This window comes from Lissotriton vulgaris, chromosome 8, assembly GCF_964263255.1.
Source record: "Lissotriton vulgaris chromosome 8, aLisVul1.2, whole genome shotgun sequence".
NCBI lineage: Eukaryota > Metazoa > Chordata > Amphibia > Caudata > Salamandridae > Lissotriton > Lissotriton vulgaris.
Window position 1 is genome coordinate 288,981,276 of NC_141696.1, and position 18,638 is coordinate 288,999,913.

The 18,638-nt window shown below is 46.4% G+C and overlaps 1 protein-coding gene across 1 annotated transcript in view; it reads left to right on the forward strand.

Annotated features, from left to right (window-relative positions):
• Window positions 1–18,638, forward strand: part of LIPI (lipase I) — a 213,368-nt gene that overhangs the window by 151,230 nt on the left and 43,500 nt on the right. Inside the window, exon 7 of the mRNA XM_086934060.1 lies at window positions 2,933–3,028. Within this exon, the coding sequence (XP_086790186.1) occupies window positions 2,933–3,028 (96 nt within the window). The remainder of the gene's footprint in view (window positions 1–2,932; window positions 3,029–18,638) is intronic.

Below are 18,638 nucleotides of genomic sequence, written 5' to 3' on the forward strand. Positions count from 1 at the left end.
TATTGGTCTTTCTGCACCTTATGTTGCTTCTATGTTCTTTGATTCTTGTTTTCACTGGACGTGTAGTTATCCCTATATACTGAAGGTGACATGGACAAGTGATTAGATAGACACAATTGTGTGTGTTACAGTTGGTATGCTTGTTTTGATTCAATGTCCAAGGGTTAGTTAGTGGAATGGTCTTGGTTGCTCGGGTTAGGGGACAGACTATACATTGTCCACAGGGGTAGTGCCCGTGACTGGTGGTAGATTCCAAAGTGTGTTAGGAGCCGATGGTGTATTCCTTTTTGGTCTGGTATTGATGAGTAGGTCTTTGATGTTTGAGGTACGTTTAAAAGCGAACCTCGGCTTGCTCAGAGATAGTTCTCCTATCTGGAGTATTTTCCAATGTTTGTTGATGACCCGTGTTAGCATGTTTGAATCAGACGTGTAAGTTGTAACACACGTGATGAGGTCAGACTTAGGGTTGGCGTGTGTTTCCAGTAGGGCTAACCTGTGTGTGTTACGGGCTCTCTTCTGGGCACTTTTTATAGTGCTAGGTGGGTATTGTCTCTCAGTAGGTGTGTACTCAATGCTGACGCTTGTCTTCTGTAATCCTCCACATTACTGCAGTTTCTTCATATACGTAAAAACTGGCCTTAGGATAGGTTCTCTCTGAGAGCCTTTGGGTGGAAACTTTGGTAGAGTAATGGGCGGTGACTGTCGGTCGGTTTTTTATAAGTGGAGATTGATAGCTTGCAGTCTAATGCAGTGAGGTTGTTGAGCCAAATATCTACAGGAAAGGACTTTCCTTTCGGTTTGATGAACAGGAGTTCGATTTTACTGGTTGTTAGTCAGCCAGAATTGCACTGTGGCAAGAGTGCTGTTTAGGTGCTGGATGTCTTTAATTGATGATATTTTAATGTAAAATTGGGTGTCATCTGCATAGAGATGATTGGCAATTCTGGCTTGTTTCAGGATCATTGTAAGGGGTTCTATATAGAGGCTAAATAGGGAAGGAGTTAGGATTGACCCATGAGACACTCCTTGTGAGACTGGTGTTGCTTTTGAGGAAGAGGTGTTTAGCTTGATTAGCTGTAGCATTGGTTCAGGAAATAAGCAAACTACTGAATGACAGTTCCATTGATGCCTTCACGTTGTGAAAGGGTGTTTAGGATTATGTCATGTTTGCCAGTGTCAAAGGCAGCCGAGAGGTCCAGGAGGACTAGGAGGCAGGCCTGACCATCACTCAGAGATCTGTGTAGGTCACCTGTGATGTTCAGTAATGCAGTCTCTGTACTGCAGCCGTTCCTGAATCCAGATTGGAAGGAGTTGTGCAGGGTGTATTTTTCAATGTGGTTGTTGATTTGTGCAAGCACGCTTTGTTGATGGTTTTGGCAAGGAGAGGGAGGTTAGTTATAGGTCTGTAGTTGTTATGGTCATTCAGGTCAGCACCTATTTTTTTTTCCAAGGGAGTGACTTGGCCAAGTTTGAGGGAGTCCAGCATGGAGCCGCTACATGATGAGGAGTTTGTGATTTTGGTCAATGTAGGAGAGATGATGTGACCGAGGTTTTTGGCAAGTGCAGCATGGAGGGGGTCAGAAATGTGCAGTGTCGGCTTCATGCAAGCAAGTAATTTGAGGACTTCAAATTCAGTCCAAATTGCATCATTTTTCAATTGCAAGGGGTTAAGTTTGGTTTCTGAATAGGTGAACCTGTCTGGACCTGGGTAAACCAGCATCTGCAACTCTCTATCAAACTGGGTATGAAATGCCAGCTGGGAAGAACTAACTTACACCTGTGTCAGCAGTGAAAATAATTACATTTATACCAATCTTTCTGCCTTCAATTGTAGGGAAGTTCTAGTAAACTTCCATCTTCATCTTCATCAGTGCTCCATTGCTGCCCAGCGGGGTTCAATTCAATAGAAATACTCTTGGATACATACATACATACATACATTTAAAGGCCGTTTTGCATCATTCCATCCTCGTTGTAAACCCCGTTCACTTACATCCCACCAACATTTGGTGTGCGGGCAACTTTGGAAAGGAATTTACTCTGGCCATAACTCTATCCCTTGACAAGTGGATTTGTCTGACCGTTTGCAGTGTGGGAATGGGTTTGGAAAATGCTTGTGAATACCTTCAAACGTTATAGTTTGTAGGTGTTTCCAAACTTTCTATTAGATGTTCATCCTGGATCACCTAGACCACACTCTTTGTATAAAATCTACTCTTGCTGAATATTAACTTATCGTCATAGATAATAACACAAATTAGTAAACACATTTATAATTGCAAGGTCACCGTTTGTGAATATCTTGCACCTGTAAATGAAACTATTTTTATATGTAAATTGAACATACAGGCACAACAAGCTTAGAGAATCAGACCCATGCTCCCTCATGCATGGTTCACAATGTCACAAACAGACTTTGAAAGAAATTATAAACATTAAACAGGACAGTATGTATTCACAGGTCTCGTATCTAAGGGACAATGCTGCTTCATTCACTAGAGGATTAGCACACCTTGGGGCAGTATCATGATTGGCCAGGCTCCTATTTGTCTGTGTGGGAGGTGTCTAGATTTGAAACCTATATTTCTGATTTTCTCTGAGTTAATGCACGAATTTAGACAGAATAAGCTGGAAACAGAAAGCGTCAATCCATGGCCGTTGTTTCCGACTTGTTCTGTTTAAAGTTCTTGCATTACCTCAGAGAAATTCCGAATTAAATGTTTAAACTTAAGATGCCTGTTACCCAAAAAAAAACAGGAAGTGATCCCAGTTATTTTTAATGTGCATATTGGTTCTGTTGATCTGTCATAATAATTTGTTATTCATTAATTTTAAAGGGAACATTAGTCCTTTAGTTTTGTTATGGTTGGTTTTTCATTCATTTGCAGAAGTTAATGCTGTGTGTTCCTATTTTAAATATGTTTAATTGTAGGTTACAATGCTGATGCTTGGAAAGACCATTTTGTACTGAAGAATCCTCCAGTCACCAAAGCTTTTTTTGACACAGCCAAAAAGGAGCCATTTTGTAGTAAGTAACTAATCTTTTTATCATTTTAACATCCAAACTTACCTAATAAGATACTATGCATGTTGGTTGGATATTAGTGATAATTTGTGCTTGTCCAGAAAATGAGAAATGTTGATACTTCATCATTTACATGATTGCAAAAGGTAATCGGGGGATTTCACTGGTAAACCTTTGCCCAATTCATGTACACAAAAGATGGCACTCTAGAACTATAACTCTTCATTTAATGAGGGCTTACGCAAAACCATTGTGCAGTATTTACCTGCTTCTAATGAAAATGATAAACTATCAGAGACATGGTAAGAAAACAGTTCTTCAAATGTCAGTCAAAGCCGGAGATGGCTGTGTTTTTAAAAACAATATATATTGATTCAACTGCTCCTGTCCCCAATAGGAGGAAGCTTGGAAGACATACATTTGGGATTGTAGTTACTTCTTATTTCGTGTGTCCGTACCTTGTTTATTTTGAAAGAGTTCCTAGATTTCTGGTCTTTCGGTTTGTGTTTCTGTCTCTTTCATGCACCTCTCCCTTTTGCCATGCCAATATTCTATTTATTCATTTGAGCAATTCACTAATTGTTTGTAAAACGCTTTGGAGAAAAGCGCTATAGTAATTGTATTGTACTGCAGCATGTATTTAACGGTTACTGCCCCTATATGGGGTGCTGAAGTGCTTGTATACATGAGAAGCATGCCATACCATATAGGGTGTGTTGTTAGAAGGGTGGTATTTTTGTTTTGATCCTTTGTGGGAAGTGTTTCGATGTCATACACTATGCCCACCCAAGTGTAGTTATCATGTTGTGGGATGCAGTGCATAGCAGCATGGTGGATGCTGAATTGTGAAAGACAGATGCACAATTTTATAGTTTTCAGCATGCTGATAGCTTTGAATAGCTCTGCAGGTCTCTTTAAGGTATTTAATATGATATAGTGTGCTTAGGTGGTTAGTGCACTTGTTTGCCCAATCTTCAATTTTGTGTATAGTTGTGGTCATGAAATGGCATGTTTGGAAGGAGATAGAAGTGGACAGATCTATTGGGATAGGATGGGTATTATTATCTCATAGTTGAGTGTCTATGTAAGATGTAAAGAAGCGGTCAGATTGTATAAATATTTGGGACCTGCAGTTAATGGACTGTATTAAAGTCCTACAAATTGTTTGGTGATGTGTGGCAGATCTCTTCAATTATTCCATGCCTGTTCATTCGGTGATGTTTGGCTGTACAGTGCTGATGATGGATCACCCTCATAGAAGATATGTCTTATGTGAACTTAATAGGGGTAAGTTACAAATTGTTGCTGACTGCCATGTATTATGGTTTTTGCATTATTGTGGGACATAACTTTTAGATATAGGAGTACATAACTATATAATGCCACAGTGAACCATATGTCAGTCTTTTTGCTGCTTACCTGCAATAAAGCTAGTTTGCAGGGTGAGTTGTTTGCAATTTGTGGGTTGTAAACTCAGTATTGTGCTTAAGAGTGCAACTGTTTTTGGACTCTGTTGCCTGAATGCAGATGGTGAAGTTATCTAGGATATATCCAAGTTTTCAACTGTCTTCAGAAGTGTATATGCTCCTGAGTGCTTCTAATGATGGGTGGTAGTGAGTTCCAAGCCTTTGTAGTTGTACTGGGAAAGCAGTCCCTCCCATGGATTTCATATGGTAAGGTGGTATGATGATAAGTGGTGCAAGCCTGGATCTCAGTGTTCTGTTTGGTTTGTATTGTTTGAATTTAACTTGCAGGTATAGTAGCCCTTTTCTTAAGGTTGGTTCTGTGGATAATGTGGAAATGCACAGAAATATACAATGAAGATTTAAATTCTGTTCCATTCTGTGGTTTTAAACAATAACTTTTTTTAAACGTCGCAGTCCTTGTGAACTTGACAACAATTACAAAGTTTGAAAAACAAAACAAATAATTAAACTTAAGCTAGGTGTGGAGGATAAATGCACTGCCAAAAACACAATATAGAGGGAAGTGCTCTCATCCAATGTTTTTTGTAAGAAAAATGTTTATGTGTTGAAAACCTGTCATGTAGTAAAGTTGAAATACTTGTGAAAATGAGCAAATTGTGAAAAGTATTAAGTTTACCAACGTCACACAACTTTGATTGCAAATTTTACCCAAACTCTTTGTTGAAATAAAACAAGGCATGTTCATCACAATCTAGTACACTAAAGGAGCAACATTTAACCATGGTCATTATACATCTCATTATAAATCTCCTTATGTTGACTATATTACATGAATTTTATCATACTTAAGTAAAATAACCAAACCCTATAACGCTACAGTTGATGCCAGAGCCATTCTCTCAAGGGGCATGGGTGTTTCCTGCATGCCTAAAGTATACTCGTAGGACATGTATTTATAGAGCTTGGGTACAGACAGCTTTAGCCATTTGTTGACAAAATCTATTATTTTGAATATTTTGTATATACTTAGAGTGTGCTTTGGGTTAGCTACTTGCTCATTATTGGATGGCTTTGTTGCCTGTCTCTGCTGCTGAATCATTAGATTTCCTCTCCATTCTTTTGTGTATCCTGCCTAGGAAAATGTTGGTCTCACAATATTCTGATTTTACGAGTTGTACCCTTCACTTCATACTTGAAAGCACTCTCTATTATAAAAAATTATGCAGGTTATATAAAATGCTGCAGTATTTCCAATTCTCAATCAGCCTCCCTGTCACTTGTCACTCTACATTGGCTGCCCATAAGCAAGAGGATTTAGTGTAAATTGCTCTGCATGGTCTACACAAGGAAGGCACAAGGAAGGTCATTTTAAGGTCATTGTATTTTCCATCACATGAACAGCCCTTACCATCTCAATAGAGAGCTAAAATCCAGTAACCTGGGGGGGCGTGGCTTGGCGGGCGAAGATGGCGGTCGCAGCTTTGTAGAGCTCCCGCCGGCCCGGACTTAATCCGTTCATTTATCCTGGCCCCCGAGCCCACAGTTGGTGCCTGGCAAGTGGCATCGGTCCAGGAGTGTGTCCTGCCTTCTCCTGTGTCTTGACCCCGCGATTCCATCTCTTCTGGGACCCTGAGGCGACGGCTGTGACGTGCGGCCTAGTGACCGGCTGTAAAGCGGGGACCTCGATTTTCAGGACGCCGAGTGGCGGTTGCAGGCGCGCTGCCGAAAGTGGCATCGGCTGTGCGAATCTCGGCCCAGCCCTGCAGCTTCAGTTGCCCACGGACTGCAGAGGTGCCCTGACTCCTTGTGCCTTATGAGGACTCTTGCAGGCGACATGGCGTGGTGGAGGCCTGTCCTGCCCTTGTGAAGCCGGGGCCTCGAGTTTCACGACACCGGGACCGCATTGGCCTGCCGCTCGAAGCTGTACTTTGCCTTTGGAATTTAGAGCATTTGACTGCTCCTTTGCTTGTTTGCTGACCAAGAGTCCAGGAAGGAATTATACCCGCTTGTGAGGCTGTTCTACCACAGGGGCTGGGACTGCGAGACCCAGGCTGCAGCGCTTGACCAACAGAGCGCACCTGGAGTCTCTTCCCGCCCCTGCTCCTCACTGATTGGCCGTTTGCTCGAGAGCGGCTGGTGATTGGCTGCCCACTTCTACAACAACTCGCGGCCCCCGCTTCGCAGGTGCCGCTCGAAGCTGTACTTTGCCTTTGGAATTTAGAGCATTTGACTGCTCCTTTGCTTGTTTGCTGACCAAGAGTCCAGGAAGGAATTATACCCGCTTGTGAGGCTGTTCTACCACAGGGGCTGGGACTGCGAGACCCAGGCTGCAGCGCTTGACCAACAGAGCGCACCTGGAGTCTCTTCCCGCCCCTGCTCCTCACTGATTGGCCGTTTGCTCGAGAGCGGCTGGTGATTGGCTGCCCACTTCTACAACAACTCGCGGCCCCCGCTTCGCGGGTGCCGCTCGAAGCTGTACTTTGCCTTTGGAATTTAGAGCATTTGACTGCTCCTTTGCTTGTTTGCTGACCAAGAGTCCAGGAAGGAATTATACCCGCTTGTGAGGCTGTTCTACCACAGGGGCTGGGACTGCGAGACCCAGGCTGCAGCGCTTGACCAACAGAGCGCACCTGGAGTCTCTTCCCGCCCCAAGCTCCTCCTACCAATATAAACACCTGACGCTTAGCGGGACGCTTAGCGGGACGCCGGGCTAAGCCCGGGCAAAGGGCGGGCCGTCTGTGGCCGTCCGGGGACGACCGAGGACGGGACGGGCCAACCCATTACCATTTACGCCCTAAAAAACAAAGAGTGATCATCGCAGAGTCATAACATCGAAGAAAGGCAACAATCTTCCCTCTATTCCTCTCTTGCGATATAAGTGGCTGTCTCCTCACAAATGGGTCTAAAGAAACTACGCTCGCGAACAATCTTCATGAAACGAATGGGAACCGAGGAAGCTGTTAGAAAATCCACTGATAAAGGAATTAAAGCTGGCCGTAACAGCCTGACCCCAGCAATCAGTGAATACTTCTCGTCGCTACCAGCAAAAAAGAAACCGGAAAAAACAATGTCTTCCATTGAAAATAAAATATCAGGGAGTCTGGAAGATCGATCTTGTTTATCGGCATCCCCCCATCTGTCTCACAATGTCAGCGATACTGTATTTAATAACAAGTCTACTTATACAACAAGTGAACAACAACCAGAAAACTCCAATTCTAGTGCGGTGAAATCATCAACACCTATAAAAAACCACGAGGGTGTACACAAAACAGAAGACCTGAGTATTCTCAATTATACAGCAGAACAAAAAAGTTTGAACTCTGATATTCTCTTGATAAAGGGCAATGGGAGCCCTCAAACACTAAAAGACTTATGTATATCCAACCAAAAAGCCGGAGAAAACAGTCCAGAGCTAAAGTCAACAAATACAGACACAAAAAAACTTTCTATACATGAACAAGATTCCTTTTTGGATCCCTTTTTAACAGAAAACAATAACTTTGAAAAATCTTCTATTCCCTTATCCAAGGCTTTCTTTACATTACAAGAAATTCTCGAATCAGTTCTCTCCTTTCTAGGCAACATCCTTGAAAACTCTGACCAAACTTTGGATGTCCAAATTGGTATTCTGAAGTTTTTAGTAGAAGAGAAAAGGAAAAAAGAGTCCTCCAAAAACACAGAAAGAAAACTAGAGGATACCAACCGACGACAAGAAAATGATAACAAGCAAAGCAATTGTCACTCTTCTACTCAGACATCAGATGATGATTTTAAATCAACTGACAATAGGAAAAAAAAGGAATATCTTAATGAATCCACTTTATACTCCTTGAAACGTCTGTTTAGAGAAAACCCCCTAAAAAAGCAAAAACAATTCCCGATTTTCAATAAAAAAACGGGAACGGAAAGACTCGACAAAGACTCTGTAAAAGAAGTCGAGGAATCAAATGTAGAAACTAAATCTGAAACATCTTCAGGAGAAATGACACCAAACTCAACTAAGGATGTTACGCTAAAGGGAAAAAATAAAAGGAAGAAAAAACCTATGAGAAGGATTCATAAAAAGCAAGCACGTAAATTGAAATTTCAAAAAATTATAATACCACAAAAAGAACTACAAGAGAAAAACGACGAGAAAAGTACGCCATGTAGGAGTAAAAAAGAAGAATCCCCCAAAGGAACAACTATTGGTAGAAAGAAATCCTTGAACCCAAAGGCGGACGTATATCTCCCATTAAACACAGCTATTTCGACAACATATGAAAATGCTGATAAAACTTTTTCTGAAAAGGAAAATGACTGCAGGAATGACACACAATCTAAGGTACTTCAATTTGAAGAACTATTTCCCACTGACAATATCCCTCTTAATAGAAGCAGGATTCTTCACCTTTTACAGAATATAAAGACTCTTCAATCTATGACAAGCAGTGACATCGACCTAGTATCACTCCCAAAGCGAGGTCAAAGTAAAATTGCAATAGTCTCGTTTTGGTCTCCAGTAATACCAACTATTATTTTGAAGGAAAAAGAGATAATATACCGATTCGGTTATGATGTCATAGAGAAAGCTGAGCTTAAAGGAATCAAAAAATACCCAACTTTCAATAACAATACGATTCTCTTTTCTACACTGCATTCGAACGAGGGACAAAGATCCTCGGGGACTCTAAGATATCCAGAGGGTATACAAAATAGAGATATAGAACAGGGAGAAGAGATACTGAAAATCCGAGTAAATAAAGGGGAAAGGGAAGTGTGGCATATGGAACCAAAGGAAAATTTTGCTGAAAATAAAATGGAGAACTCATGGACCTGGCTCCCAGGGATTTTAAACTATAACAAAGGCTCTAACCAACTAAAGCACCCTGTTTAACCAAGGTCTAAAGGTTACAACGTGGAACATCGCTGGTAGAACAATGAAAAAAATGAAGGAAGTCCTTAGTAACCAGCCCGACATACTGACCCTACAAGAAACCTGGGCAACAGAGCCCTTTTCACAAAAAGGTTACTATGTGTATAGTATATGTGCAAAAGCCTCAAACCGGGGCCATGCCAAAGGGGGACTGGCTATTTTAATGAGAGAGGATCATCTGTGGGCACAAGAGATAGTGGAAACCAATAGTGAGAATGTGCAATGTATGAAATTGTCTCTGAAAGCCTACAATTTGACCACAACTAAAATAATGCTGCTTTTCAATGTATACGCCCCTCCAGGAAAAAACCACGACAGCTTATATGACGAGACCTTGCAAATTATTATACAAATTATTGAAGCCCATACGTTCTCACCCTATATAATCACGGGAGATTTCAACGGTAAAATTTCCAATACAGAAATAGAAAAATGGGGAAAAATTCTGGAAGAAGAAAGCCTGGAACCTTTAATCCCTCAATTCCCCAACGATATTCGATCTAATAAAAGAGGGAAAACACTGTTAACAGTACTGCTCTCCATAAATGGAACAATCCTCAACGGGAATGTGGAAGGCGATATCCCGGCAGCGTATACAAGACAGGGAAACGGGAGGCCATCTATAATAGATTATATTATTTGTGGCAAAGACCAGCTTGAAACTATGTCCCATCTATGCTCCAATTTTACTACAGAGAGCGATCATGCCGTCATGCAACTTAGAACCAGTTGGTCGGTTCCGTCCGCAGAAGAAGGCCTGATGACCCTCGATAGAAAGGAAACTCTGGTAAACAGCGATCAGAGACGTATCTTCTGGAATCCTACCTCTTTGAGTAAAATGACATATCTGGTCGATCACCAACAGTTCTTAAGGAATCTATACTCCGAAGATCCTATAGAAAACTTCGAGACCATGCTCATCGAACTTAAGGAGGTATTAATTGAAATGAATCTTCAAAGAACTAATACAATCCTAAAAAGAAAAAATAATAACAAAACAGGGAACTCACTGATAAAGAAAACCCTAAACAAATTGATACGTGCGCAATACTTACACCCCTCTCCTACTAAAAAGAAAGAAATAAACAAATTGAAAAACCAACTCAGAAGAGAAAAAACAAGTGAGAGAAAAACCTTTCAAGATCGTAACTGGGTTGAATTACAAATTGCTGCCAAAGAACCAAACCAAAGAACTTATTGGTCCATAATAGCCAAGATAACAGGGACAAAAAAGAAATTACAAGCAGTACCTGTTCCTCCGAAAGAGTGGGAAATTTACTTGGCAGATCTTTACAAAAAAAATGTGGACAAACTACAAGCAAACAGTCCAGATAAAGCAAAGGAAAAAGTTATGGGAAAAACAATCCCGAAAACAACAACTATAATGGTTGAAACACACATTCGGAGGGCAAGAAGCTCAGGAGCCTTTGGTCCCGACCAAATTCCTATAAAGGCCCTGCAGACAAATTCTAGGGAATGGAGCCTTTTACTAACCCCACTTTTCAACTATATTTTCTCCACTGGACAAGTTCCCAAGTCATGGCAAGGGAGCACTATTATCCCTATTCACAAAAAAGGCTGCAAAACGGTAGCAGGAAATTACCGCCAAATTGCCCTGATGGACGCTACCGGGAAAATCTTCGCAGCAGAGGTACTACTGCAATTAAAAAACTGGGCCTTCTCGATGGGTCTGATACCCATGTTCCAGGCAGGCTTCAGACCCAAACATTCTGTTACGGACAATATTGCAATTATCCAGTTTTTTTTGGACAAATACGTCACACGAAGAAAACAGACGGTCTACATGGCTTTCATAGATTACTCGACCGCATTCGACCGAGTGGATCGCCCCACACTGTGGAAAAAATTGAGGAGTTTGGGAATTAATGATCACTTGCTACAGGCAATAATAAGTCTCCATACAACTACATGGTGTCGAGTTCAAATGGGGGGCGAAAAAGGATTAACGAAAATAATATACACCGAAAACGGCCTTAAACAGGGTTGTCTACTAGCTCCCATGTTGTTTTCGTTATATCTCAACGATTTGCCAAATCAACTACAAAGGGGTTCAAGCCTGCCCCCAAAAATTAACCAACAAAGAGTTCATTTGTTGCTTTATGCGGACGATATAGTCCTATTCGATCTTACACCATATGGTCTGCAAAAATCTTTGGATATTCTGTTCAAGTATTCAAATGATAATTTTTTAATCCCGAACGTAAGAAAAACCAAAGTTGTAGCCTTTTCTGGGAGAAAGAAAAGTGTCAAATTCAATTGGAGGCTAGGTGATGAAAAGGTCGATGAAGAGAAAGAATATATTTACCTCGGCAGGATTCTTTCTAAGAATCTAACAAATACAAAGCATATCGAAAAGTTAACGAAAAAATCTGATTTACACGCAGGAGCACTATCAAGACTATACAACGCCACGGGGAGCAGGCACTTTTCCTCACTAATAAAAATATATAAAGTTAAAATACCGGCAGTCCTGTCTTATGCCACAGAATATATTCCCATTCAACAATGGGGCTTCATGGACCGTCAGGAGGGAAAAATTTTGAAAAAAATAATGAAGGTCCCATCTGCTACTCCAGTTCAGGTCCTACGGCTGGAATTCGGAATTACTAGCGCTTTTGCCACTGCCGTGGCAAACATAATTAGATGGGCCTACCATCTCCTTCATGCTACAGAGGGAACTCTTAGATTTCTGCTACAAAAAGAGACCTTTGGCACAGATGTAGTTAAACAAACTTTCTTAATGAACATGTCTGCGGCGTTCCAAATGGCTGAAATTTCTACAGAAATCTTGCAGACTTGGTCCGTGTCACAACTAAAACTCTTTCTCAAATGTTTTACACCTAGGTTAAGTTATGATTTGGACTTCGCTCACAGCTATAGGCTAAAAATATTCAAGCCATTCACTACACTTATAGAGTATAAACATATACAGCCATATATCTCTTTTTGTCTTTCTCATAGTGCAAGGAGGGTAATTTTCATGTATCGAGCTGGGATTTTACCTGTACAAGCCTATAAAGCAAAATGGTTACCTGGAGATCACTCCCACTTATGTTTGTTATGTCAAGGGGGTGAGCAGACTGTGGAGCACTTACTGTTCATTTGCCCCAACTCTAAGGTGGTAGCAGCTCGCGCTCATTATATTTCACCGATATACAGATCCTGTAGGCTAACAAAGGAAAAAGAAATTTTTACAGTGGCCATAAATCCACCGAACGAATTTGTATGTTATAATCTGTACAAATTTTTTAAATCCATGTTAGTTTTATATTAATTAGTGATGTACTTATCTTATGTAAATTTCACTTTTTATCTCATGTTATATTTGTGGTCCTCGGTTGAGTACCAACACAAATAAAATCTTTTTGACTTTGGCCTGTCACTTCTTCCTTCGAGGGCACCAGAGCCGACGTCTCGACCCGGGGCCAGGGGCCTCCTACGCCCGCAGCAGCGGACTTGCTCCCAAAGGACTACTGAAATTGTCGCGGGTGGCACCCGCCCCGTCCAGTGAGAGGACCCGCTGTGTCTGAGAGCGGCCATGACCAGGGGCGGTGGAGGAGGCCCGCCTAAGCATGGCCCTATTGATAAGTTTACGGGGCCCAGCGGTGGCACCGGGGCATCTGGCGGCAGTGGTGGATCAGGGCCGGACAATGCTACAATCCTTGCTGCCATTACCCAATCTCGGGACATGCTTGATGCCAAAATCAGGGCGGTGGGAGCGGACGTTACACTGCTTCGCCAAGACCTCCGCAACGCGGTGGCGCTGATCACTGAGACCGAATCTCGAATCTCGGTGACCGAAACGGACATTGGCGCATTGAAGAAAAGAATGGCGGAGGTGGAGTGTATCCAGAAGACTCTTGCGGTCCGAGTGGAGGATGCCGAAGGGCGTGCACGGAGGAACAACCTCCGCTTTATCGGCTTTCCGGAGCGGTGTGAGAAGGATGGCATGGAGCGGTTCTTGACCCAATGGCTGGAGAGCTGGATCCCCGAAGGGACACTGTCTGCGTGCTTTGTGATCGAGCGGGCGCACAGGGCCTTGACTCAGCGGCCGCCGGAGGGTGAGCGTCCTCGGCCAGTTATTGCTCGGCTACTGAACTACCACGACCGCGATGTCATACTGCGGGAGGCGAGGAACAAGGGTTCGCTTACATATGAAAACCACACCATTATGATCTTCCCAGACTATACAAAAATGGTGCAGCAGCAGCGACAATCCTTTGTGGCCGCCAAGGCCAAGTTGCGAGGCCTGAAGCTCCAATACTCTCTCCTGTACCCGGCCCACCTGCGGGTGGTGCACCAGTCCCGGACACACTTCTTTGATACGCCCGAGGAGGTATTTCGTTGGACCGACGAGTTGGTGAGACTTAGGCCGCATGCCCAACCGGGGCTGGACCCAGGCGGGTCCCAGAGATCGTCGCCGGAGCGGACGGACTGCCCAAACCGAAAAGGACGACATCGGAGGTCCAGATCGCGGAAACGGTCAGCCTCCGCTAGTGCGCAACAGACCAACGGCACGATGGACTCTGAACACTCTGATGCTGGCAGTTGCACCCTGGTGGGGCCTGGACTTTGGTGTTGCCCTATATCGTGATGGATCGGCTGGTGAGACTGTTCTTTGAGACTCTATTCATGCCAGTCTGTATACTTTTGAGACACCCTGAGATTCTGAGTGGGAACGCTGTGGGGCTCGGGAGGCGGCTTCTATGGGCCTTAGACCCTCACGAGTTGTGGGTGTTGTTGGGGGGTGGTGAGTGTGTGATGATCGGGGTGTTGGGATCCATTGGTATGGCGGGCCCTGGGTCCTCTGTTCTGGACCCGGGTCTCTCCATGCCGCGACAGATACTTCAATGTTCTATGAGGTATTGGGGTGGGGGGTGCGGGGTGAGGGGGGGTGTTGTTCTGTTGTTGGCGTTCGGGGGAGTTCGGGCCTGGGGTGGACTGGTGGGTGTTGGGGCTGGGGGAGGTGGGACCACACGTGTATATTGCTGCTGAATCGATCAGATGGTGGGATGCACCGGGGTGGCGCGGAGGGTCTGGTGGAGGGAACTGCCTCGATGATGGTTGATAGTACGACAGTGTCTCCTCATAAAGCCATTCGTGTTGTGACTTGGAATGTGAGGGGGATCCTTGATAAAATCAAACGTGGGGCTGTGTTGCGCTGGGGGAAAAGGGAGGCTGTGGATGTACTGTTGCTTCAGGAGACCCATATGCTGGGCTCCAAGGTCCTTAGTCTCCAGAGATTCGGCTTCCAGCAAGTGTACCATGCGGGCTTCGCGAGAGGCTCCCGGGGGGTCGCCATACTTGTTCATCGCAGGGTGGCGTATGTGCATGAAAAGCAATGGATTGACCCTCAGGGCCGTTATGTTTTCATCAAGGGGTTGCTGGGTGCCGAGCAGGTGGTTTTCGGTAGCGTGTATGCCCCCCCTCCTATGCAGTGGGCCCTGCTGAGAGACTGTTTACTCTATGGGACGAAATCCCAGATGTGCTGACTGTGGTTGGGGGTGATTGGAACGAGGTTATGGATGTGGGATCGGACCGCCAGAGACGGATGCATGTTGCGGTGGACCCCTCCCCTGTTGCTGCTCACACCAGATTGCATGCGACGGTGGATAGCTTGGGCTGGGTTGATGTTTGGCGCCACTTTCATCCTGCTGCGCGTGAATTCACGTATGTGTCGGCGGTGCATGGTTCCTTTTCGAGACATGATTATCTGTTTGTGCCTGGTGCCTGTTTGAGTCGTGTAAGGGATGTCGCGATGCTTCCTAGGGGTCTGTCTGATCACTCCCCAGTTGTGGCTACTGTAGACCTCCCCTCGAAGCGGCAGCCGTTTCGTTGGCGGATGTCGCCGTGGCACTTACAGCAACCCGAGTACGTGCATCACTTGCGTGAAGCGATCGATAATTATTGGAGAGATAACCTGGTGGGCGATGTGGATGCGATGGTGGTGTGGGAGGCACTGAAGCCCACGATACGGGGCGTTGATATTGCTTGGTGTGCGGCTGCACGGCGGAGGCATCGGGAGGCCATTGTGGCCGCCGCTGCTCGAGTGGAAGAGTTGGAACGGCGTGGCCGGGATGGGGGCGGCGAGGACGCGATACGGCAGCTCCTGCAGGCCCAGCAATCGTACGCCTCGGTCCTCTATGACGAGGCCCGGCAGGCGTGGCTCGCCACGCGTAGCAGGATTTATCAATGGGGCGACAAGTCCTGTACGATGCTTCACAGGTTGTGCCAGGCGACATTCCAGCCTCTCACGTTGCCGGGTCTCACGGCGGAAGACGGCTCGGTAGTGACGGACCCTGACGTGCTTGCTGCTAGCTTTGCCCGTTATTATGAGACACAATACGCCTCCCGGGACCACCTGGAGACAGAGGAGATCTCCGCCTATCTCGATGGCCTACTGCCACAGGCCGTCTCGGACGAAACTAGGACTGCGCTGGACGCCCCACTCACGGCCGAGGAACTCGGGGAGGCTCTGGGACAACTAAATACCGGGAAGGCACCGGGCCCAAGCGGCTACCCATGTGAATTCTATAAAAAGTTCCACCTCCAGCTGGGGCCTCAGTTCGGGAGCGCGCTGGAGGCGGCGCGGGCCCTGGGGGAACTGCCGCCTGACTGGCGTCATGCCGAGATCGTGGTTTTCCTGAAGCCGGGCAGGGCGCTGGACAGACACGACTCGTACCGGCCCATTTCTCTTTTAAATATCGAGGCCAAAATTATGGCTCAGGCCTTGGCGAACCGACTGCTGCCCCTTATTACTGACCTGGTCCATCCTGACCAGGCCGGATTCATGCCCCATAGGGCCACTCGCCATAATATTCGGAGGGCGCAGGCGGCGGTTGACGCCATGGGCGCTCGGGATGAACAGGTGGCCCTCCTACTGGCGGACATGGACAGGGCCTTTGACTCTGTAAGCTGGGCATACCTGTTTACCCTGCTGACCCGCCTTAACTTAGGCCCAGTGTTCCTGTCGTACCTGCGGTTACTATACACTAACGTCACGGCCTCCGTCCGGGTGGCCGGGGCCGCCTCCGGGCGCTTTCGAATTGGTCGGGGCACTCGGCAGGATTGCCCATTGTCCCCATACCTGTTCGCCCTTACAATGGAGCCCCTGGCATCCCGAGTGCGGGCGGACGCTCAGCTGCGCGGATTTGTCTGGAATGACGACCTCACAGACAGGATCGCGCTGTATGCGGACGATGTCCTCTTCTTTCTCACCGACCTACAACGCTCGGGTCCCCGGGTTCTGGAGGTCATGCGTGTCTTTGGCGAGATCTCTGGCCTCCGCCTCAACCTTAATAAGTCGACCCTGTGGGTACTGGGCGGCGGAGTTGTGACTGACCCCTGGGCTGAGGGACTGTGGGTGGTGACAGATGGTCTGAAGTATCTAGGCATGTTCCTGTCGGAGTCGCGAGTCGTGGCTTGGGCTCGCGGCGTCATGCCAGTGTGGGATCGGGTCCAGGCTGATGTCAAGACTTGGTCCAGGATGCCCCACACCATCTTTGGCCGATCGGCCATCTTTAAAATGGTGGCGCTTCCGCGTCTCCTATATCAGCTTCAGAATTTCCCGTACCCTATCGGCCAACATTGGTTTCGCCAAGTTAATTCTGTGCTGGGTCGTTTCCTATGATTTACAAAAGGGGGTGGTGATGAACAGAGTGTCTGAGTTAAACAGACCACTCTTACCCAGTCCAAAGATCAGGGCTTGATCCACCACCGTTATTTATCTCACTGCCCCATCCCAGCTCAGAACCTGGCTATATGCAAATCAGTCTGTCCCTGGCCCAGTGCATCATGGGAACAGGGCAGACTAAACTACCAAGCCAATTCTTCACCAGAAAGGAGACAAGCTACCGGGGACCGGTTTCTGGCAATTCAGCCTTCTTCGGCCCGGCTTGCTTGAATCCTGATGGAGCAGTGAGAAAGGGACTCATGTCTGAGTATACCCTGCCACACCTATAGTGGCCAAAAACGATTTACAAAAGGGGGTGGTGATGAACAGAGTGTCTGAGTTAAACAGACCACTCTTACCCAGTCCAAAGATCAGGGCTTGATCCATCACCGTTATTTATCTCACTGCCCCATCCCAGCTCAGAACCTGGCTATATGCAAATCAGTCGTTTCCTATGGGCTGGCGGTGCGGCCAGAGTGGCGTTGAATACTTGCTTCCTGTCTACCTATTGTGGTGGCCTGGCCACCTCAGACCTCCTCTCCTACTACCAGGCCTCCCAACTGCTTATTCTTAATGACTGGTGGTACAGTGATAGGGGGGACCCGGCGTATGCCCTGGACCAGTCGCTAATGGGTGATCATACACTCCACACCATTCTGTATTCGGCTCGCCTGCGCCGCGCTTTGCCATCGGTTACCAGAGTGGTCTTTTCTGTGTGGAGGCAGGCCCTGCGCCGCATGGGCTGGTGGGGCAAGTTAACGGCCGAGACGCCGCTCTGGCACAACGGTTTACTTCCGGAGCTGGCGGCCCTGTCCGGTTTTGAGGGCTGGGAAGCCATAGGTATTACGCTACTGGGCCAGGTCATGTCCGGCGCTACCCTTAAATTGTTCGAGGAACTCCGCACTGAGTTCCAGATGCCTCAGTCCCAGTTCTTCCGATACTTGCAGCTGCGCCATGCTCTTACCCTGAGCATTGCTAACCTAGACTCCCTACCGGAGTTCAGCCCGGTTGAGGCAAAAGTGTTTATGGGGGATCTGGGGGACAAAAAGGTTTCCCGGATATACCAGACGCTGGTCATTCATTGCTCCTCTACCCTACACTCTCTTCGGGCGGCGTGGGAGGTGGACGTTGGCCCTCTCGATGAGGACGATTGGAGGGAGGCGCTAGAATCCCCACGTGGGACCACCATTGCTGTCCGGCTCCGACTCATCCAATTTAAATACTTGCATCGGGCCTATTATACTCGTGAACGATTGTGGAGAGCTGGGTTGATAGCTTCCCCGGAATGTTTGCGCTGTGGGGCGGCGCCTGGGTCCCTGATACATACTGTGTGGTCGTGTGGTCGGTTGTCTGGTTTCTGGAGGGGTGTGTGGAGTTGTCTGTCCGAGGTCCTGGGCTGGGACCTTCCCCGCACCCATCGGCTGGGATTGCTGCACGTCATGGATGGCATTGGTGGGAACATTTATAAGCGCCATCTGCTGCTCTTGGGGCTTGTTGTTGCCAAGCGGGACCTGGCCCGGGCATGGAAAGCGGTGAGGGCCCCCCCCCCTGTCTGCGTGGAAGGCTGGACTGGAC